At 39.2% G+C, this 24250-nt stretch overlaps 1 protein-coding gene across 4 annotated transcripts in view; it reads left to right on the top strand.

Moving 5' to 3' along the window:
* The first annotated feature begins 869 nt into the window (after nt 1–869).
* The window catches only part of BANK1 (B cell scaffold protein with ankyrin repeats 1), a 167161-nt gene continuing 143780 nt past the window's right edge, over nt 870–24250 (top strand). Inside the window, exons 1-2 of one of the 4 annotated variants that reach the window (XM_080386519.1) lie at nt 1174–1217; nt 24109–24205. In XM_080386519.1, the coding sequence (XP_080242645.1) occupies nt 24118–24205 (88 nt within the window). In that variant the 5' untranslated portion in view covers nt 1174–1217; nt 24109–24117. Of the gene's footprint in view, nt 1218–1421; nt 1647–24108; nt 24206–24250 lie in introns of those variants that run through there. The other 3 variants (XM_080386517.1, XM_080386520.1, XM_080386518.1) reach the window with 3 other exon arrangements.

Genomic DNA, 24250 nt, shown 5'->3' with positions numbered 1-24250 from the left:
CAGTTTTTTACATATTTCAGTTGGACACAGGCCCTGAAGCGTGCAAGGGCTTTACAGAAGTAGTTCTTTGACTGAAGTCCAGCCTCCTGCAGCTGTGTGGTTTGTGGCTGATAGCAAACGGAAGGTTTAAAGACTGCCTCTATGTGGATTTTGCTTTCTCTAATACTGCTTGAAGTTCACCCTGCAGCCTTTCCTTCAGGCAGAGCTGCACGTTTGTCTCCTCTATTTTGGACACCCATCTTCCTGAAACTTATACTTAGCCACTTCACCTTTGAGATCTCTAAAACCTTTGATAAATTTCAATAAAATCAGTCACAAGGCATTAAAGTTCTGGTAGGGAAGGGGAACACTTCAGGATGTTCAGATGGCCGAGAAGCACATACTCATGCATAAAGTGCAGTTGGTTAAGCTTTGCTTCCTTTGGACACCAGCTCAACACTTCTTTCTTCCAGAAAGTACTTTCAGTTTTCCTGCAGTCCTATTTTAAAGCGCAACTCCGGCTCCTCGTGGTGGGTCAAACCTTTATTTTGAACTTGAAAGATGCTACCTTGATCGATGGCTCCTGACTAAATTTTGCAGACAGCACAGCAGTGAGCTGGTGCTTGCAGTCTCTCTCATTGGCTACTTCATCTTACTTCTTTACATTTTGGTTCTCTTCTGTGCCACATTAAAAAATAAATATATGGCACAGTTATCACAGAGATACTAAGTCAACGCTGCATCACGCCACCTTGCCGGCAGGGCACAGGGACTGCCATACTACGACAGAGATCTCTGGGGACTATTGCCCAGGTGCCCTCCGCCCTTGGGCTTTCTGTGCAAGGCGACGGGTCCCTGGGATGACCTGGGGTCCCTGGTGCAGAGCGCACTAAACCCAACCCTCTGCGGAGCTGGAAAGGCTCACCTGCCTTCTCATTTTCTCTCTGCATCCCACCAACTTCGACGGCCGAGGCCTCTCGACCGGCGTCTAATGCGGGAGGCGGGGGCGGGGGGCGTACTGCCGGGGTCCCCTCACCCTTCCCACCAAGAGCCGGGCGCAGGTGCTGCCCGCCGGCGGGAATATGGGGGGGCCGGCGCGGGCAGCGGAGCCCCACGGCCGGGAGGAGCCGGGGGCGGCCCCACGTTTCCGGCCCGGAGGCGGCAACCTCAGCGGCCGGGACAGCGCGCTCTGACCCGGGGCCGAGCGAGGAGCGGCGGCGGCGCCATGCGGCCGGCAGGTCGGTGAGGTGCGGGGGGGCTGGGCGGGGGTGTGAGGGTGGGCGCGCGCCCGTCCCGCCCGCTGCCTCAGCCGTTGGCGCAGGGGCCGGGGGCCGCCCCGCCACAGCCGCCAGCCCGGCACGGGGGCGAGCGGAGGTGGGTCGGGTCGGGTTGGGCTGGGCTGCGGCCCGGCCAGAGCCGTGCCCAGGTAGGCCTCGTGGGTGAGGAGTGATTTCGTGAGGGGTCGGCGAGCAGGAGGGCATGCCCGCGGGAGCAGGTGCGGTGATTTCCTCTGGGGCTGCTGGCGGGCTGTCGGTGAGGGGTGGTGGCGGTGGTGTGGCAGTGAGGTTCCTGTGGAGAAATGGGATGCGCTGCTCCCCGGGAAGTGCCTTGGCTTCCTCAGGTTGTCGTCCAAGTGTCACGCTGGTGAGTGGAGAAACCTACCTGAGGTATTATCTGCTTTGTCTTGATAAGGCTGCGTGCTTATTGGGTGCATACCCAGTTAGCATGGCTGGTCCAAAAAAAATTTTTTTTTTCCTTTTGGTATTTCAGCTTATGTTACCAGTTTTCATGACAAATTATGCCAGAGCTTTTATTGAGGTAGCTGGTCCTGGTACCTCAAGGCAGTTTTAGATAACTTTTCCTTGAAAATAACCCTGAATTCCAAGTAGTATTCAATGCGCCTATTACTGTCTTGCAGTACAGAACGTAACTTTTCTGAAGAGTGGGAAGTCTGGCACTGGAAAGTTAGGACATGAAAGAATAAAAGTTGTATGAGCAATGTTAATTCTGTCCTACCTGTATATTCACTCTGGGATAGTCTCAACTGGCTAATCATATGCTATGGTATTAATTAAAAACTGATCATCCTTTTCCAGTCTTTCAGCATTCAGGATCCAGCCTTATTTTATACCATACAGTAAAACCTTGCTAGACGTTGCACAAAAATACTCATTTCCTTATTTATGTTTTTATGGGTGTTTGTCACGTTATCTTATGTTCCTCAAAACTGTTACTGTACCTTCCATTAGTCCCTTGGTAGTATTGGGCTGTATTATCATCCCATTTACTGGTGAAAAAAAATTGATGAAAAGATAAATTACTTATGAAGGTCATGTGTAAAACAGAGGCAGTCCTGAATCAGAACCAGAAACCCCTGACTCCATGTCCCTGTGTTCATTCTTCCCAGTCATGTTTCCTTATTCACAGAAATACTGTGTATTTACTGCTCCTGTTTTCTTCATGTGCGTTTGCAAGGCTCAGCAACACATAAATCAAACCAGTGACAGCAAAGCTGGGCACTTATTAAAGGGGAAATGAAAGATGTGCAGCCAGATGCCAGAGGTTTGACATGCTTGCAACAGGGAGCTCAGCTTTACCTTTGTGACTCCTCCATTAGATGGGACGATGTTTTATCCTTTCTTTATGAATGAGGAATCAAGAAAGAGAGATCTGAAAGCTTGGCTCTGCAAAGGTGACTCAATGCATTGGTTTACTGTTCTGTTTCACCATTTTAAATGACTACTTCAGATGTCAAGGCAGGTTTTTTCAGAGTAACTAATATTTTATATCCTTTTATAACATCAAAGTAACCATATAATATATTAATTATCAAATGCAGCATTCTAATGACGTTAGCATTGCAACCCACCTTTACCTACTACTCTCATTATACAGATGAAAACACTAGGGAGGAAAGGCAAAGTGATTTTCCCAACTGTTGCGTAATACATTTGCTTTAGATAAAATGCCAAAATTCAGGACTGCTTTGATTTCTGCCCAAGGCTGGTTGTAAAATGGATGTAGTTGTTTTACTACTACCTAGCCTTTGACAGGTAGGATTTTCTATCTAGACTCGCAGTATTTCACAGTTCTTTAAAGAAAAAAGTAGTGTGCATGAGCAAAACCACATGTTTAACAGCATTTCTAAATATGCATGTACTATCCCAGTTATTAGGCAAACATATTTCTAGATGTGACTGGTCAGTTGTATTCTGATAATCAGACGTTTGCTTAGTGATCATTTTGTATAAATGATGGTATAGAATTGTGCATGGGCTGGGGACATCCAGTTTAAAGTCTGGTTTTTGTTGAATAAAGGCAGTCAAGCTCAGAGTATGCATGTGAAATTGTTGGAGTAATTGCTGAGCAAATACGTAAGGGCACCAAAGAGGGATGTCTAGTTTCCCAGCTGCTGGCAGCCAGTTCCACACATTGGCAGGGAAACAACTAACTGTAGGTTCAGCCAGCAGTGAATATGCTGGCCTTCTACTCTGTCATCATCTGTCTCTGTCATTTTTTTTTCATGTATTGCTCTGCACAAGCCTCAGTCACCTGGGTCCTCAGTGCATAGACCCCTCTATTGCAGTTTTACTGCGGCACCAAACCTTTCTTTCCACAGTGAGAAGAGGTCTGTTTTCTCCTGATGAAACACTAGCTGTGAGGTATTGAAGTTGCTTTGGGTGGGTTGCCCAAATTTGGGTGGATTTGTCTAGCACAAATCTGAAACCTGTTTGGGATACTTGATGTGAGGGACAAACTTGTTATTTGTCAGTACTTTGTAGGAAACTGTAGCCTAGATAAACTCCTTTATGCAAATTCCATTAAACATGCTGTACCTAGTAGAAATAAAATATCCATTATGCATGATCCTTGATGACATCCGTCTTCACTTGAGGTAGGAGGTAGTGGCAGTATAACTCGCAAATGGCTATGCTGTGTTTGAGTTGTCACTCCTCTCCATACTTATGAACATAAATATCAGCACTGAGGTCTTCCATTGTGAACTCTTTATTTACATGGTGTACATTTCTGTGCATCCAATTGTTTTTGGGGCAGTGTTTACATGACAGATGTTCTGTGAGGGAATCTGGCCAGTGAATAGACACAACTAATACTTGACTTTTGTTTTTCCTGAGAATTGGGGATCACTTGAATTTTTAATAGCCTTAAAAAATTTTAAACCCTTTCACTTTCAGGGACAAAATAGGTCTCAGACCATGACTTGATTCAAAATCTAAGGGGTCTAGTGGTGGAACTTTGAAGCATATTCAGCAATAACATCATAATATGAATAATTAATATTACTACCAATAATGTATTAGTAATTTGAGTGTCAAAGAAGCCCGTACTGCAAAAAGATACTGTCATCTGTTTACAGTTGTCTTATTCTGAAAGGAAGTTCCTATTTTTTGTTATTGATGAAACATTTTGGTATTTCTGCAGTGAGAAACAAAGATATAATATTCAGATATTTTAAAGCTGAAATCTGTCTCCTTAGAATGTATAAATAGAGATCTTCACTGTGGGTAAAGAAATTATTCCGATGTGTACTCCAGGCACACCATTTTCAGGCGAGTGGTGGCTAGAAACTAGATTTTGATATTTTAAAAATACATTGCATAAGGAAGAAGAAAAATGGATCCATTAAGCTTTGAAACTCAAGTACCTTATGATTAATACAAAGCTACCATTTGTCCTCAGACGTGTTGGGTTGCTGATTCAGGTTTAAAAGTTGATTCTAAGGCATTTTCCTAATGATAATCCTCTCTGGTCTCCCTTCTCTTCCAAGCAGTGATTACTGAAGTTTGCATGCAAGCAATTGACCACTCACATTTGAAAAATTGTATCACTGATGCCACAGTAATGGTGGAAAAGCAGTAATCTCAGTTTCTGAAAAGAAGAATGTTTGTGTCCAAGTGTCACTATTTTCTTGTCTGTGTATCTTTTGAAGCTGGTCTTTGAGCATTAGGTTAGCTTATATACTCCTTTATTTGCTTGTAGGTAATAAATAATGTTTTAACTCCTCTAGTAAGCTTAAGTGCCACAATGCAAACAGCAGCAATAGCTTGTGATATAATTATATCCTCCTGGAAGGTCCAGTCATTTCTGGCTATCATTAAAAAATAAAGTTGACTTAACCTTTTGTATAAATTAAAACCAGACTATTACAATGTGATCTGTGATAAACAGCTAGGTTTTATTAAATGTAAACAAAAGTAGTAAGTTCAGAATGTTATTTTAAATATCTAGGCATTTTGAAACCACTGTGAAGATGATAAGAGTCACAAATATCAGGATTTAAATTTTAAACTAGGACCTATTTCATGTGATAATATTGATTATTATTTAGAGTTTATTGGCTCCCTGTATAGTAAGAAAGCGAGTCTTTGTACTAAGCCACAGAGTATAATTTGATGCAATTGCAGGCCTGCCAGTTAAAGCAAACTAGTCTTAAGCAGTCCCATCATTACTTTGTTTTTCAATGTTTTTGTGAGTCTTTGTGTACAATTAAGGCTTACACATTTTTGATGTTGAGATAGTTCAAGCAGAGGTATAGCTGAGTCTGGAAAGCACTGTTTTGCTTTCAGATCACATGCTTAACAGCTGTAAATAACTTGCAACTTTATACAGGAGATTATAAATAGCTTCAGTTTGTGGCTATGGTTCATTGCTCCTTGTAAACTTAGGGGTGATGAGCAGTCATTTTTATTAAATGACCAATTGCCAACTAATGATGCTTCATTATTGCCAAATATTACATGCTATTAAAAACAAATTTACAACAGTAAGTATAAATCATTTTAGCAGTATCTTGAAATTGCTTTTATGGTGAATGAGACCTCAAAACATCTATAGGAAATACAGTTACTGTCTGAGTATAGACAATTTGGAATATCTGCATTCAGTGATACTTTCATCAGAGAGCAATGTTTTACTAGTATACCATCTGAGCATTGATTCAGAGTATTTTAACCCTGAAGTACACAGTAATGTATATTGCGATTAGGAAAGGAAAGCTTCTTCCTTTTTGATCATGAAGGTAGTATCAGTGTAGTTCAAAAATATAAGTGACAGATGTTATTGAAAAGATGCCAAGGTTTTTTAAGAGCATGTAGTGCCAAGTAGTTCCCATTATTTTCAGGAGATGAGCTTTTTTGAAAATGTGGGACAGACAGTTCATGAATAGATTTTCTTAAATGTCCATGTTTTTTAAAAGCCTGTTTGTTTACCTTCCTTGAAATACTTGGGATTTCTTTTCAAAATACTTAGGAATTACTGTTGCATTTTACCACAGGTGTGTTTGTGAGTACTCAGTCTTTTGAAAGTAAAATCTTGGATAGGTAATGCAGATACTGAAAATATGCAGGTCTGCAGTAAATGTTAACTGATCAGCTGCATAAGAACTTTCAGAGCAGTACCCTTCAACCTGTGGGGGAACAAAACACGAAAAGGATAAAAATAGATTTATTTATTCATTTATTATTACTTGCTTCTGCTGTCTGTTTATAAAAACTGACTTAAACATGATTGGTAGAGTTGTAGCTCTCTTATGTGTATGTAGAATGCTGGAAAACTATTGTTAATGTTGAGGCACATGTAGAAGATACATTTGTGTCCTCTGTCAGGTCAGAGCAAGAATTGTTGTGAATACACTTAATTATAGGTCCCATACTATTTTAAGCAAAGAAAATGTAGTTCTGGTGAGGGTAGAAAGAGTCAAATGTTCAGGGTGCTGTAATAGTGTGCAAAAACCCAAAGGGTAAGTCTTTGTATAGCAGTTCTTTGCTGTGCAGATAGACCCAAAACTAAATCTAGATAAAGAATATGGTAGTTGTAGCAATAGGTATTCCCTTGGGTGGGATGCTGCACAGAAAGATTTTGATCTTTTTGGTATTTATGATGGTCCTTTGAAACTTGTTGTCTTGGTGCTGAATTACTCTCTTTAAGACTATGATAATTTTTTTAAAAAAGGAAGAAAGATAATATGTCCTAAATTAAACAGCTTGTCTAGGAATGACATAGAAAACTAGGAATGTTACCCAAGTTAGGAATGTCTTAGTGCTACAAACCCAGGACCCTTATTACTAAGTAAAAATAAATATATAAATAGTAGTAATAGTAATGTTTGCTTTTAACTGAAAAAAACAAACCTATTTTCAAAGCCTATTCAACTCTTTGCAGTCTTTGAGCATCTGTGCAGAGTTTGGACATAGTGGTGGTTTGTAATGTGCAGTGCAGGGCTTAGCTTTCCTGTCCAGAGAAGCTCTTAAAGGATGCTGAGATGAAAGGAGATGGTTTTACAAGTGTATGTTCCACCTTTCCAGTGGTTGGTGCAGTAGTGGGTTCCTCGGATACTTAGAGTAGTGGGCTTCTCTTGGAAATGCTGTCTGTAGCATGTCCAGCTGTCTTGATGTATACTACCTTATAGTTTTATTTCTGAGTTCTATGATTATATCAAGTACAGATTCATACTGCAATACTTCATTATTATTATTGATAAATACAATGTTCAAATAAGGAAATCAAAAAAGAAAAGCAAATAAAGGGTGAAAAATTGTTAAAACTTCATTGGTGACTTGGCATTTTAAATGTTTCATTTGTGTGTGGTAAATGTGATGTGCTTATGTCTGTATATGCCTAAGGATGTTCTTTAGAAAAAGGGAATAGGGATTTTTATAACTGCTGTTGCTTCTGTTTAAGAGCTAGACACAATTAATGTAAGGCTATGAAGCTGAAATGCAATATCTTTTCTCAAGTTTTGTATTTTTCTCTCTGTATGTACTGGTAAACTTCAAGCAAGTTGCTGAATCTTGTGGGTTTTCATAGCTGAAGAAAAGAACTGCAAATATCTTCCCCCTTTTCCAATAGAATTTTTTAGTAGGTGTCTTTATTTCTTCATTCCTTTATTTTAGAGGAAGAAAAGTTTTCTTGTAGCTCTGAAGTCCATAGGTCCTGTATGCATTTATTGTTCTTCTCTTTACCCTTGTGAAACATGTTCTAGCAGTTTCCTGATTTTGCACATGACTTTAGGGTAAAGAATTTGGAAGGAATGAGGAGAGTACATTCTTACAAGGTTCTCCATCTTACTCTATTTAGGAAAACCTCTTAAAACCACAAGGAAAACTCCTATCTCATCAGCCAAGTGACTTAATAGCTGTGCCTGGTCTTCCTGCTGAAGTGTACTACAGCTTTTGTCCAGCTTGCATTCTTGGGTTTTCTTTCTATGGAAACCAACATCAGATGTGAGAAGGAAGAAAGTTTTTCATGGATGCCTGAGTTTTGCTGTGACACCAAGTTAAGGTGCAACTGAATACTGCAACTGGATCTAGGAACTAATACCTGATCCAAGATCCCCTACTCTAGATATACCATATTAACCAGGTAAAACACTTATTACAAGAAATAGACTAAAAGATAAACAATATTGTCCCTCCAGACCTCACTGAGATCCTGTCAAGGGCTCTCTAATCTATTTAAGTCCTTGTGTGAATACACATTTCAGTTCATGCCTTAACATACGTTACCCGCCAAGTTTCTCAGTGTTGAGGACATGCATGTGTTCTGTCTCTCAAACAAAGCAAGCTATTTTCCTGTTAAAATGTAATGAAGTAATATTTTTCACTCGCTACTTATCATTATACTTTCTTCCAAATACCCCCCCCGAATACTACATTTTTTAGTTGTTCTCAATGGCATGGGGGAATGCTAACTCATGAAGAATAAATAATTCAAGTTTGACTGTATTCAACAAAAAGTGGTGGGGTTTTGTTTATTTTTTTAAATAGCAGATTAGAGGTATGGTTGAAATAGTAAGCATTATTTATATTCTAATGGAAAATACAAAACATTAAAAAAGCTTTTTTAAAAATAGAAAAATGTATGGAATAGCGTTTATGAATTGAACTTTTAGGAAATTGAATAATATATGTTAAAATATACATTCATATAGTACACCCTTCTATTATTCATCAGTTTCATTTATTCATTAAACATTTACAGTTTAAATAGCTGAAAGGAAAAAAATATGCCTGGATTGAATTGAACAAGGACCATTTAGAGCTATTTGAGGACTGAAAATAAAAGCCCCCATCTTAAGTAATGCCAGTGTCTTCTGTAAAAATGGAAGGCTAAATACAGTATAGACTTCAAAGCAGTTTAATGCTGATATGATAGTGGGAACTAAATGAAAACAAGCAGTACTTATAGCAGAAGCCCACAAGTGTGGTGGTCCTCTGATTTATTAAGATTTATGTGATTGAAAAGACTTGGGCACTTGCTCTTTGTTAAACTGTAATATGCATGACTGACAGAAATCACTTTTTTTTTTTTAACAAAACCATACAAACAGCAAAAACCAGGTATCTTCTGACTTTGATTAGCTTCCTTTTTAAAAATAAGATTTAAAAAAATAATTTTAAAAAGAAATGGTGGGAAATTTGGTGAATATTAAGTATTCAGTATAAAATCAATATGCAGAAGAATGGAAGCTTACAACAGCAAGTAGCCCTTAGGAGGAAGAGACTTTCCCCAAAGCCTGAGTTGCCCTTGCAGAACCACTTCACTGCTCTGCAGACTGAAGAGGAAAGACCCGTCACATCAGGAGAGACACTAGAGCTGAGTAAGGCAGCCTGATCTGCTCCCCCTATAACAATCAGCACAACTAAGAGAAGGTGACAGGTGATATTAGTAGGTAACTCAGAGGGGTATGGAGGTGCCCCTCAGGGCTTGAGAGGTGGGCCCATGCAAACCTCATGAAGTTGGGCAAGGCCAAGTGCATGGTCCTGCACATGGGTGGGGGCAATCTCAAGCACAAATAAAGGCTGGGTGGAGAATGGATTGAGAGCAGCCCTGAAGAGAAAGACTTGGGGGTGGTGGTTAACAAGAAGCTCAACATGACCCGGCAATGTGCGCCCGCAGCGTGGCCAGCAGGTCAAGGGAGGCGGTTCTCCCCCTCTACTCTGCTCTCGCAAGACCCCACCTGGCAGACTGCCTTCAGCTCTGGGGCTCCCAACATAAGGAGGGCATGGAGCTGCTGGAGTGGGTCCAGAAGAGGGCCACAGAGATGAGAGAGCTGGAGCACTTCTTCTATGAAGACAGACTGAGAGAGTTGGGGTTGTTCAGCGGGGAGAATAGAAGGCTCCAGGGAGACCTTACTGCAGCCTTCCAGTACGTAAAGGGGGCTTACAAGAAAGCTGGAGAGGGAGTTTTTACAAGGGCCTGTAGTGACAGGACAAGTTAATGGCTTATTACTGGAAGAGGGTAGATTTAGATTAGATATTAGGAAGAAATTCTTCACTGTGATGGTGGTGAGACACTGGAACAGGTTGCTGAGAGAAGTTCTGGATGCCCCATCATCGGGAGTGTTCAAGGCCAGGCTGGATGAATTTGCTCTTTGAGCAACCTGGTTTAGTGGAAGGCGTCCCTGCCTTCTACTCGATGGAGTCATCAAAGGAACTCGATGATTTTTAAGGTCCCTTCCCACCCAAACCATACTGTTCTGTGATTCTATGAAAATCCTTCATCACACAGTGATTTCACAAAGGTTTTGTTACTGAGATTTTTTTGAAGTGTTTGCAGTAGCATTCACAGAATTTAGTTATGACCGATAATCATGTATCGGTAGCCAGGAGTGTGTGCTTGAGCATATGTATGAAAAAATTTTAGAAGGTGGCCAATATAGTTAATGGTGTATGAGTGGACTATATCTACCTTGAACAAGTTCTTTGCATTATATGCTCAGTTTAACTGAGCATTAAAAGAGAAGGTGGCTCAATCAGTTCTAAGATGTTTACAACTTCAGATCCGACTTAAAAAGAATATAAAAAGAGCCCTCTGAAAAATAACTATTTGATCATCCTTAATTTTCAAATGCCTTTTTGTTTTTGTTCAGGAAACTGAACTAAACAATCAGTGTGATTTATGAGTCTCCATTCACTTTGATTTCAAAGCAAGTCAATTAGGCCTTTAAGTAAACCAGAGAGACCACACAAACATCTTTATGAGTGTCTAAATGATTTTAGTTATATCCAGAAAGTAATTTCTAGCAGCTTAATTTTACTTTTAATATCTAAAGATAATTTACATGTCAATTTTTTCTGAATCTTTTAAATAGTACTTTTAAAAGGTAGGGATACGTTACCTGAAAATTCGATAAAGGTTGAATCAAAGAATTAAAAACATCTTGCTTGGAATGAATGTTCAATATCATCTAGAAAATCCAATAAAAATGCAGAGAACTCAATAAATCTTTTTTCCTCCCCCCCCCCCCCCCCCCCCCTCCCCGATGTCTGCTACTAGAGCATTTCACTTAAGCTGATTCCCCAGGCTAGTATGTCAGAATAACTCTATTTAATCAATGAAGCTTAGTTGCTGTGCACTGTCAGGGGAAATTTTGCCAGTTTTTAATCAAAACTTTTTAAGGTTTTCATACTTGCATTCTGTTTTTATAATGCTATAATCTTATCATCAAAACTTCCAAATTTGTTCCTTTCCCTTATAAATTCTGTTCCCTGTTCAAGATTGACAATTTTAGAGGACGCCAAATCTAATTTGGCCTTTAATGCATGAAAGAGTCTGTAATGATTGAACTGGAGAAAATATATTTTCTGTGGAAGTTTGAGGCAGATCCTACATTTATCAGTTTGGAAACAGAAATATTTTCTGCTTACAGGGTACATTCAGAACAGTTTCATTTTAATGTTCTTGTAGTGCTCTTGCCAAGCTATTGTCAGTTGGTTTTCTATGGGAGTTTAAAAACAGTTCTGTTTCATTGGCAAGCTTGCAGCCTGTATTTCAACGCCAAAGCTTATAGAATTCATTAAAATGGCAATCCATATTCTTGGGCTTTAGCTTGCAAGCAGATAGTGTATACCAGAAATTTTGTACTCCCACATTCTGTTAAGTCCATGCTGTTCATGGTGGAAGATGTATAATAATCAGTATTATTATTAATCTTGTACACAACCTCTTCTTTAAAACATATATTAAATAACATCATAAAAAGGCAGAACTATCCTTTGAAGCTGTGACAAGTCATTCACTGGATTTAATGTTTTGGAGACTTTTGTGAAAAGCTAGTGCTTTTAATCAGAAATCAAGGGTTGAACATTAATTTAAACTATCATAGAAGTCAATTATACTATTTTATTTCTATTGCCACATTTATGTCACAGATGAGCACTGTAAAATTTAAATTGCCAAAATGTATATACTCTTCCCAAAAGTGTATTTTGCTCAGTATACTGAAAAGGGCAAAGTTTTCACAGTCACCTAGCAAAAAAAAACCCCAAAACAAACAAAAAAGCTTGCCTGAAACAATCCAGTACTGAATAAATTATAGTTAAGAATCTAAGTCTTCATTAAAGCAGTAGGAGTCTTTAGAGGAGTGTTTCCAAACGTACATTCCTCTTTTTTTCTGTTTTCTTTTTTTTTTTTTTTTAATCGTTTTATGTTTCTTGCTGGCAGATCAGGTTGATGAAAAGTGTCATAAGATATTTAAGCAACTGTCAGTTCTTGAAAATGACTCAAATATGGTTTCTTTGTGGATATTTATATTCTTATTATATTGTTAAAGTCTTGTTCACTGAATTTTAATGTCATAATAAGCGTTTCATTTAACAAGTGTTTCATTTTGTTATAGTCCTAATTAGCCAATCCAGGTACCTATAAATGCATTAAGGACTACAGGATCATATAGCATTACAGTCTGTACAAGCTATGAATTGAAAGTAGCCGTGTTACTTGAGGAACCTGCTTTGGCATAAGCATGCAAGGGTGAGTGGGAGCTCTGATGCATGCTCACATTACCTGCGGTTTAGCACTGAGTGGCTGTGGCCAAGTCAGCGAGCACTCTCAGGTCTTAGTTTCCCAGATGCTGTAAGGCTAGTTCCACACTGGTAAATAGTGTTCCATACAGAGGGGGAGTTGTACATGCCAGCAGTAGGTGCTAAGGACCTCAGACATACAGGATACATTAGAGGGAGCTTATTTTGAACTCGCTGTAGTCTCACCCTGTGGCATTAGAAGGTGGCGAACATTAGGTGCAATTCCAAAGCACGTTGTTCAGCTTTACTTTCGTCTGAATGGTATGCGGTTTATGTGCTTTACGGCTAGTTGGTAAGGTAAAGCAAAGCCTGGTGAGGTTTAAAACTCTCATTTTTTATGAGATATAAAAACAATGGTGGATTGGTTTTAAAACATTCAGATGATTTGTTTTAAAAGTATACGCATGATCTCAACTGAATATTAATGTTGAATAAGCCATAGTTGTTGCTACAAGTGGCCATTTTCCTCTCTCATTAATTTCAGAGGTTTGTATTTATTCCATGCCTCATTTTCCCTTTTGTCAACTGAAGTGCTTAGGCAACTGCAAGGCAAAGCAGGCTGGAGAGTTGATCAAAGTGGTGAATAAAAAAATAAGTTGCCAGAATGGGTATAAACAACTGTATAGTAGAAATGTGTAGGATTGCCTCTTCTGATAGCAGTGAGGGGTTTTTTGTGGTTTTGTTTGTGCAGTTCTAGCAGTAAACTATAACTAGTAATTATATAACTAAGAATAATCTGTAAGTAAGATGGAGCATGGGAGGTATGCACTTCAGAGGAGGAAATGTAAGACTGCACATTTTATTTCATATCTATACCAAACATGCAAGCAGTTACTGGTGAGCAGGTGGCATATAGTAGCATGTTAAACTGTTGTATCTTGAGGAATCTTAGATTAGACAGTAATAAAGTGTATGTGGAAAGAAGGCGGTGACAGACCTATGTGGTGGGTTGACCTTGGCTAGATGACAGGTGCTCTGTCACTCCCCTCCTTAGCAGAACAGGGCTGGATGGAGAAAATAAGATGGAAAAAAACTTGTGGGTCAAGATAAAGGCAGTTTAATAAAGCAGTAGCAAAGGTTGTTTTCCTTTGTTTCCACATACATAAAAGATGTTATTCTCTACTTCCCATCAGCAGGCGATGTTTGGCCACTTCCCAGGAAGCAGGGCTTCAGTACGTGTGGCAGTTGCTGTGAAAGACAGATGTTGTAAATAACAAATGCATACACACACCCCCCACACACCCCCCTTTCTCTTAGCTTTTATATCTGACCAGATGTCATAGGGTATGGAATATGCTGTTGGTCAGTTTGGGTCAGCCATCCTGGCTATGCCCCCTTCCAAGATCCTGCCCACCCCCAGCCTACTGATGACAAGGGGAGATGTTGGAGAGCCAGCCTTGATGCTGTGTGAGCGCTGCTCAGCAGTGGCCAAAACTCTGATGTGTTATCACCACATTTCTAACTACTGATACAAAGCAGAGAGCACTATGAGGGCTGCTATGGAGCTCAGCCATACCCGATACAACCTATGCTATCTTCAGCCTGTTTTTTCTTTTAAGATTTTTCTTTTTTTGGATATTCAAGAGGGAAGTAAAGATTTGGTTATTTAGATTTGGTCAAACAGTGAAGGGCTTGATCATGTAAAAAAACAGCACGTTTCATCATTCCTTGGTCCTGTTCTGTGCCCCTCAAGCTTCTGAGTTTTACTGTAAATTTGAACTATACAGGTTCTCTGACTGTAATGAGGTAAGGGTTAGTTTTGTTGCAGAACTGGTTCAAGAAGGACTTGGTTTTCCTGTTTCTATCCAACAGTGAGAATATACAGCAATGACAGTAAAGTATAGTAGGTATGTATATATGGTGTGGTAAATCTGTTTGCAAGAATCAGAACATACAGTAGTTCCAATTGCTTCATTTCCAGGAAGCAACCCATTTGGTCAAAGGTAGTAGTAATTACATTAAACTTTTCTGTGAGGGCTGTCTGCTAGAGGAGGACTCAAAATGGGTGCTCAGGTAACTCTCTGGTTTTGTCCTATTTTCGGACTGGTAATAATTTGAGAATTTATATTTTGCAGGGAGGAGACATAAATTGTATGTATTAAACTTATACTGAGGAGATAGGCTTGCTGGAAAGACATTTTTTGAATCTCATGTAAACTTTATGGTATTTGGGCATCACGGTTAATTTTGTAATCCTGTGGGTGAATTGTGTGAAGGTAGGCTTGCACTCATGTGACTAACTTGATTTCTTTCTGTCTGACGGGCAGAAATAAAAGTAGTTTGTAACATAGCTAGTGTTGAGGATCTTTGTCTTAAGGCAGTAAAGAGGAAGCTGAGATGGGTTTAATATAGAGATGTCAACTTTCTATTGAGGTTGTTGCTGAATCTTTTATTTAGCTTGTTTCTAACTCACTGTTGGCTCTGTCATTGCTCATTTTATGAAGCTACACATATTTATGTAATAGTTTTATACTTCATTTACTTTCTTCTGTGTGAATCATTACCATAAATGCTGTTGAAAAGGTCAACACAAATATAAAGTGCTTGCCCAATGCTGATTAGAGATTTGTCTTGTTGGTTTTGGGTTTTTTGGTTATTGTTTGGGGGGGGAGGTTTGGTGACTGTCACGTATTTGTCAGAAAGGGACAGAAGAAATGAGCTGAAATGGGAGGACACTTCTACAGCCTCACGGCTTAGACATGTTATACATCAAATTGAAACTGCTTCTCACACTTCCTTTAATTTCTGAGTGAACACTCAAGTAAATGAGATGCATAACAAATGAATGTAAAACCAGTCTGCAAAAGCAGGAGATCAATCTATTTGATTCATGGGGTGTCAGAAGCCCTTCCTGGATACTCTGCTGACATGCAGCAAACAAAACTAGTTGTAGAAACCTGAAGAAGTATGGGTGAGACACTGGAACAAGTTGCCCAGAGAAGTTGTAGATGCCCCATCATTGGAAGTATTACAAGTTAGGTTGGATGGGAGCTTTGGACAACCTGATGTAGTGGAAGGTGTCCCTGCCTATGGCAGGGGGGTTGGACTAGATGATCTTTAAAGGTCCCTTCCAGCCCAGACTGTTCTGTGATTCTATGGCTGCTTTAAGAGAGTTCTACCAGACAGTTTTCTTGTGTCAATGATAGTCTTAACTTGGCAACTGTTGAGATGTCATCTATGGTTAATTCAGTGCATTTGACCTCATTACAAATTCAGGGAACGCAGAAATATCTCAGCAGAAATTGCAGTAAGTGGTGATATTTATTGAAAAACATTGTCATATAATGGTGATTGTCTGATGATCAGTGTTTGCCCAGTCCTTGGTGTACAAATTACACTACTTAATGTGTAAGACACCTTCTTTGTGTTTGATACAGCAGTGCTACTGTGTGTCCTCCCCAGATCACAGCAGTTGGAACCACAGCAACATGCCCAAATTGTTTTGCTTGCAAGATTAGTGCTTTCTGTTTTGGTACTTAGGCACTGTTTTCTGAGGTATGTTCTGTTGTGATAGAAGTAAATGTACTGGATTTTATGAGACTGTTTCCTCTAGCACTAGTTAGTATCTGCAGAAAATGTTTTCCATCCTTTGTTTCTTATTTTGAAGAAATTTGAGGTAAGAATTTGTGAGGAACTGAAGTAACAATGGAATCAAAGGTGGCAGAGAAAGAAACAATAGAAAGCAGAACAAAAAGCTAAGAAGTTGAATTTAAACGAGCAGAGTTTAAATGTAATCATAAATCCAAAAATTCCTGAAGTAAGTTAGGCATCTAGAGAGAGCCTGAGAAGAGAAACACTGGCAAAAAAACCCAAAAAATAAAATAAGTAAGGTCACTTTGGTATACCCTAACAGTGAAATTTTGAAATTGAAACTTTTAAAAAGGTTTCATGTTTATAGATCTGTAGTTATAGTGATAGTATAAGGGCATTGGTTGTTCTTAATAGCAATAGCATCAGTTAATACAAACTTGATACAGCTTGTTCAGGTTTTCATGTGACCTAAAAGACTTGTTCCACAGCAATCATAAAAAAAGTAGTGTATATACTTCCTCTTTATCCTGTCATTATGGTATATTTTTCTCTTCATGATTTGTTTGTGTCTAAAGCATTTCTGAATTATCCAATTACATTGTGCTAAAATCTACCAAAGGTGTGGTTTTTCTCGCAAGGAAGTGACTATAGTGACCCAAAATTTTGTCTTGTGGTGGTGGTGATACAGGATGAGGTATACCTTGAAATAGAGAACTGAGTTCTGATCTCTGTATCACATGTTTATGTTTAGTCTTGTTCTTTAGAAATGAGAGCATGTGTCAATCAGTAGGTATTCAGCTGTGAATGACAAGATGTTCACAGGTGAAGATGCTGTGATAATCATTACACTTGCATATGTATTCACAGGACAGATCAGAGAGGCCTAAACCAGGGAATAAGGCCATTTCACTCTTCAGGAGAAACAGCTTTTTGGGCTGTCACGGTTTAACCCCAGCCAGCAACCAAGCACCATGCACACCCTTCCTCACTCCTTCCCGCCCCACCCCACCCCACCCCACCCCACCCCGGAGGGATGGGAAGGAGGATCAGAAAGGAATGTAAAACTCGAGGGTTGAGATAAGAACAATTTAATAGGTCAAGCAAAAGCTGTGCATGCAAGCAAAGCAAAACAGGGAATTCATTCCCCACTCCCCATGGGCAGGCAGGTGTTCAGCCATCCCCAGGACAGCAGGGCTCCATCATGCCTAACGGTTACTCGGGAAGACAAACACCATAATGCCAATTGTCCCCACCTTCCTCCTTCTTCCCCCAGTTTATATACTCAGCATGATGTCATATGGCATGGAATATTTCTTTGGCTAGTTTGGGTCATCTGTCCTGGCCATGTCCCCTCCCAGTTTCCTGTGCCCCGCCCCCCAGCCCTCTGGCTGGCAGGGCCTGAGAAACTAAAAAGTCCTTGATTTAGTATAAACATCACCCAGCAACAGCTAAAAAATCAGTGCGTTATCAACATTGTTCTCACATCATAGCCAAAACACAGCACCATACTAACTACTAAGAAGAAAATTAACTCTATCCCAGCTGAAACCAGGACATGGGCCTAATGGTAGCTTTGTCAGGTTGGGTATCTTTGTAATCAACCTGTGTCAGGTCCATGCTGTAGAAAGGTACCTCAGGAACTTATCTGGCTCTGGGTTCCTGTTGTGACTGTAGGGAAGGTCAATGAAACTTCTTTACAGAGAAAGCCCACAAGACAAAGCTTAAACTCATCCCATTTGTAGGAACCTTTTCCTCTCTGTTGAACCTCATTTTGCCCACTCCAGACCTCACTAAGCTTAGTGAGAAGAATGATGAAGACATGAGGCTTGATTTTATATAGAGCAAGTACTTGTTTTCACACACTGCTTAGCAATGAGTGATAGATGGTATGTAAACAATGAAAATATTCTTATTATGTGCTAGTTAAATAGGTATCTGAGAATAGAAGTGCAGCCACTCTGCTGGCTGATACAGTGATGGCAGGAATGTCCCATGGTTTAGGATAATTGCTTTAATTGAAACAGGTGTGCCACAGTGCTGCAGCAATTTAGGTGCTTTTTGATCTCACTCTAAAGTTTACAAGCAGGCTTTTATAATTTTCATTTCCATTAGAGGAACATCTCTGAGAAGCAACATAACATTTTCCATTATCTGCAAGTAGTTCTAAAGTGCTTTCTGCTGTCCTTCCCGCGATGAATCCATTTTGGCTTGCTTCAAGGGATTTGCCTTGCAGGATTCCAGCAACCAAGAGCTAGAGATGCATTTTGAGATATATTTACTGGATGTGTGTCCGGTGTGCTGCCTGGGAAAATCAATGCTTTCTTGATGGGTGAGGGGCAGTTCATTATGCTAAGGCAACTGATTAGTGCTGAATTAAATGTTCTCATTCTGTTTCCAAATACTAAATTGCAGGGGTTGTTTGAAGTCCTAGTGGAACTTCTTCCATAGTTCCTTATATCATTTTAAGTAATGAGGGCAAGCAATATGAGGAGATGAATGGCTGAATCCTTGTGAAAAGATTGCAAAGGGGCCAAGAGACTAAAGGACTTCTGTTTCTGAAATCTTATTTGAACTACTATATGTGGTTGCCATTCTCATCCTACATACAGCCCAAATGGAAATGGATCTTCTTGAGATTAGAAGAAGGGTTTTGCAAATGTCTGAGCTTATGTTTCTCATGCTCCGCTCTTTGTCATTGTGTCATCACCCTTGACTATACCTTTAGTTTTATCCTACAAGGCGAAAGCAATGTGGGGAACAGAGAGAGCAGATGAAATGCCTCAGAGGGAAAACAGACATTTTTCAAACCCGAGCAGTCTTAAAAACCATCTACTCAAGATTCTCTAGATGAAGAAGGCATGTTTCTGTGAAATGGGAGCTTATGGAACAATGTTATTAATTTTCTTTGGGTGACATTTGATTTGTAAAGTGAAACGAGAATCTTAAGATACATAGGAGTCTAATCAGGTAAGTGTGGTTAATTTTAAAATCTTGAGTTTCCCTACCCTGGTTCTCTTTGCCTGGAAAAAACTACTACTACTTTTTGTGTAAGTTTTTAACATGGGAAGATACTCATGGTAATCCTAGAGCGTAGTCTTGCTATTCAAAAAAGTATTGAAGATGCAATGGATGTCTTTCTGTGTTGCTTATGTCACCTCAGGTTTTCATCAATATGTTACGAGAAAGTGACCAAAAACTTTCATTTTGTGTTTTTCCACTTCTTCTTTGAAATATTCAGCAACTGTACTCCAACAGATTTTTGCTGATGGACAGTAGCTCATTACATACTGACAGAATTAATACACTTCTTTCTCAAATCTCTTTTCTTTCAAGACTGGCATTAAAAAAACCAACAGTAAAACAACTTCCCCTTCCCCAAGTGAAAATGTCTGTGACAGGAAGAAATAAGAGGTGAATTTTCTTCTTTCTCTAGCAGTTGATCCTCTCCTTTCTCAACATAGTGTTTGAGAACAATTTGAAAGGGAGTTTTCTTCACACAGATATCAAAAGCCAGTGTGCTTGAGGCAATGATTTAAGCAGACTTGGATAACTTTTTCGTTAGAGTTGACTGTGGCAAGCTTGTTGGTTGGTTACAGGAACTCTAGGGCAGCTGAATGAACAACAGAGAATGCCAAGGTCCAGCACCCCAAGTGCAGAAGGCTGTAGATGACCCCAAGAAAGAAATTGCCATGAGAAATGTTGCTGTTCAAGTGTCACCTTTTTTTTTTTTTTTTTTTTTAAACAAAGCATCCTAAGGCGGTGGGACTGTAGAACCAATTTTTAAACCCTAGCCTAATTGAAACCAGCCTTACTTATGTCAAAGTACGTTACTGCTGAATTGCTGGAAAAAACTATAGTAAAATGCAGGCATATAGAAGTAAAGCACATCATCTATGAACAGTAAGTCTTTAAAATGTGGGGAATAAGTTGGCATCTGTGCAGAGATCTTGCTTTTCTGGATCTAGCAGTGTTATTATCAAAGGTGTGTTACCAAGTACTACTTGATCACTTCTAAATGCACAGAAATTCTTTTACAAGATTGCAAGATCCATAAACAGAGGTACCTGTTTAAGAGTAGCCACCAGCCCCCAATCTTTGATTTGTTTCCTTTGCCTGCCTGATGTTTAGTGCATTACAGAGTTCTGAAGATTTCGTTTAATTTTCTAATATGTTTGCCTTTTTTTTTCTCCATACTGTGTCTTTTAATTGTTGCCATGAAAAGATGTTCTGTTGCCTTATGTAAGTTCTCACTGCTTGATCACACTAGTCTGCAAAGATGTTTTCATCTCATTTGGTTCTCATAACATTCAGAAGGTCTTTTCAAAGAAGGTTTCAGGTGGCATGTTTCATGAGATGTGCTTTTTGGGGCAGCTATATTCCAGTAACTAGAGAATAGTTTTGCTTGGCAGAAGAACCCGTTCAGGTTGTGGATGACTGCCTCAATTCTCTTACTCTTTCTCATTGCCTGTTTCTCACTGCTGAACTAATAATACATTTTATTTCTACCTTTGAGTCAGTTTCCAAGCAGGAGTAGTTGAAGCATGGCTTAATTATTTCAGGATATGATAGTTCCTATTACATTAACTTTCAAGGGAACAAAATTAATCTCAACTTTTATTATATTCCAAGTGCAGTAACTTCAAAGAAATATTCAGTGAAAGATGAAAATAATGAAGGGAAAAAACTCTAGCTGAGAAGTTAAGCATTGTTACTGTGTGTTCAATATTGGGTAGCATCGCATTAAAGATAGGCCAGTTTTTGTTGTTTCAGGTTAAAATGGTACTGTTTTGAAGGCAGAGTTTTAGGTGGGCTTTAATTTTCAAGTAAGATGCATTCAAGCATCTACACGTTTGCAAAATTTCTGAAGGCAAAACCATTGTTTAATAGGAAAAAGCTAAAGGCACATGGAGTAGGTTTTAGATAGGGGACTTCATAACTATCCCTAGGATAAGCTTTGACTCTACATTTAAAGTCAGGCAAGCATTTTGAAATACCGATATTTGATCTCTTAAGATAATTTTGGGGAAGTAAGATGTAGTTCTTGCATTCCTGCTTAATATCGAAGTTAACTCTCAATACAGAAGGCAGATCAATAGCAGAAAAAAAAAATACAAGCATGTAATTCAAAACAAACCCACATTTGGTTTCCCATAGGTGACTTTATAGCACTAGCTGTTTTCTTCAAACCAATAAACATTGCACCAAAGTCCATTGTGAAATACCTCACTCATATGAGTCTCTCCTCAGCAGTGTGGCTCTTCCCTTTACGTATAGACAGACAAATTAAATATGGCAGCCATATTAAATTAGTGTTTTATGAGATGTATGTTGCAGAGTCTTTCTTCCATCAAGTATGGTGTTAGGTGTATTTTGCTCCTTTTTCTTATATAAATAAAGCTTTCTTTCTTATATATAAAAATCAATATAGTTAAAAAGAAATAAAGTCGAGCCTACAATAAACGTCTTAAAACACTCATGCATACTTAGCTAAGATCAAAGCTGTGGACTTGGGTGTAGATACGCTGAATGGAAATAGAATTACTGTGTCTTCTTTTAGCATTTCAATGCAATTTGCTCACTTTTATCTTTAGCATTTCTTGAATGCCCAAGCCTTGTACTGTCCATTTGCACAGGGGTGAACTTTATACCTTACGTATATTTTTATTATGATTATTACATAATGTCAGCTCTTTAAGATTATTTCTACTGAAGGAATTACTCCTCCATGCCCAGCACACAGAGAGCTCTTCAGCTGTGCCTGAATGTTTGAGTCCAGCAGTTAATTCCTGCTCTGGCATATGGGAACACTTTGTGGGTGCTTCCAGTCTTCACAGGGATGAGGCATAGTTGTGCACTATTTCTTACTAGTGCTCGCCTTCTACATGGAGAGGATACTTAGGCTTTTGGTCAAGTGGGAGACACCAGCAGATCCCTCTTCTGCACAATCAGGACATGAAGATTCTGTGAGGCTATAAAAAAACCAAACGTTTTTACCATTCAATTTAAATATGCTTTTTTATACCCCCCTGCAATTCCATTTAGCTATGTCTTTACCCAAGTCCATGATAATAGAAGGAAACACAGATGTGCATGAACTTAAAATGAGACTTTTTAAGTTAAAGAGTTAGTATGAACTTTCCATGAACATCCAAGGTAATCTCAAATGAGATTATTTTATTCTTCCCATACACTTCATCAAGGAGCTTCAACGCTGTATATGTTTTTGGGTTCCTCAAAAAGTATTTTGAAAGGGCGGGAGAGTTCACAAAAGTGCAGAAAGAATGGTAGGAGTTCTGCAAAGCCTCTCTTGTAGTGGGAAGAGTAATAATTCCAATTTACAAACTGTAATGAAGGAAAGGCTCAGAGTCACTTCATGGGAGTCTGAAGACTTTAGGGGACAGATTTCTGAGAGCAGGTACTTCTTTAAGCTTGCAGAAATAGGTAAAATTATATTCTGTGGCTGGAAGTTGAAACTAAGCAAATTCAAGCAAAATGTAAAGAATGAATTCTTGAATCTTCATGGACTAAGCATCCTCTTTAAATCCGTATTTTTGAAGGACCACTACAGTACTTTTAGTAAACAGGAACTGAAAATAGAAGGTGCAAGGTGATTCCATTTCCTGTGATGTGGAATGGTGTGATAAGACTGGAAGAGCTTCTGGCCTTAGAGCTCTGTTAACATAATTTCTTCTTTTGAAACTGTGCAACAAGCTTCATAGCTTTTTGTCTCTTTATTGTGAGAGTTATGGAAAACCAAATGAGCTGCTGAAAACAACATTGCAACAAGTAAGGTTTCTTATCCTAGTGTCAAAAACCACATAATTTTGCTGAGTTAAATGAGAAATATGCTACTATTTATTTTTATTTCAGCATTTCAGCAGAAACAGGAATTTGTTAGAATGCTTTTACCATTGAAAGTGTAGCAGTTACCTTTCCAAATACATTTTGACAAATACTACCTTGCTCTAATGTATTGGTCAAAGTCAGTTATCTTGAAATATCATCATCCACTACCATATTGAGCATGGCCCTATATGATTTCCAATGACTTTGAAAGGAGGAGTAGTCACAAATGTTTAAAAGATAGCAGCAATTCTCCAAGCAGTTTATATACATATAGCAATGTGAAGAGACTAAGCCACAGTGTCCCCCTATGGTACAAGTTTTAGTCAGCCTTCAGGTGGGTAGACTTTGAAACATCTCCTGAGTAAAAGATGAATGGACAAAATTTAGAATTTAGATTATATTAAAATTTAGAAAGAATGTATTCTAAAAAGAAGGGAAGTCCAATAGATAAAGCACTGATCCTAGACTGGAGATATAGGTTCGTTTTCTTCTTTTGTACAAAGACTTATGTGGGATCCATGACAAGTTTTTATTATCATTAGCTACATCAGTATTATGCTTCCAACAGCGCATCCCACTATCCAGATCCATTGTGCGCCCAAGAAACACTTTAATTCTGTGTATGCCCACCATTTCCTTGCTTCTTTGTGACTATCAAGAGACAGCTTAGATGCTCACCTGCAAAGAAGCTCTGGTGCACTGCAGACAAGTGTCCATCGGGTTGCCTGACCCATCAGGAACCTGGGAGACACAGTCAAGTTCAATGGAGGGTTAAGTGCAGCAGCTACTTATATTCCTGAGTCTCTTACTGTTGCTCCACAGGGCTGTTACTGTGAACTACCCCAGGGGTATTTTAGTGTATACTACCCTGGTGTTTTAATGTATATTGTGTTGGTCAGCAAATCACAGGTTTTCTATTGTTTCACAGAATCACAAAATGCTTGAGGTTGGAAGGGGCATCAGGAGGCTGTCTTGTACAACCACCCTGCTGAAGCAGGGCCACCTAGAGCCAGGACCATGTCCAGGTACCCTCTGTAGCTTCAAGGATGGAGATTCCACAACCTGCCAGT

This window comes from Falco punctatus (assembly GCF_963210335.1).
Source record: "Falco punctatus genome assembly, chromosome: 1".
NCBI classification, from domain to species: domain Eukaryota; kingdom Metazoa; phylum Chordata; class Aves; order Falconiformes; family Falconidae; genus Falco; species Falco punctatus.
Note: the sequence above shows the minus strand (reverse complement) of the source record. Positions and strands in the feature narration are given on the sequence as shown.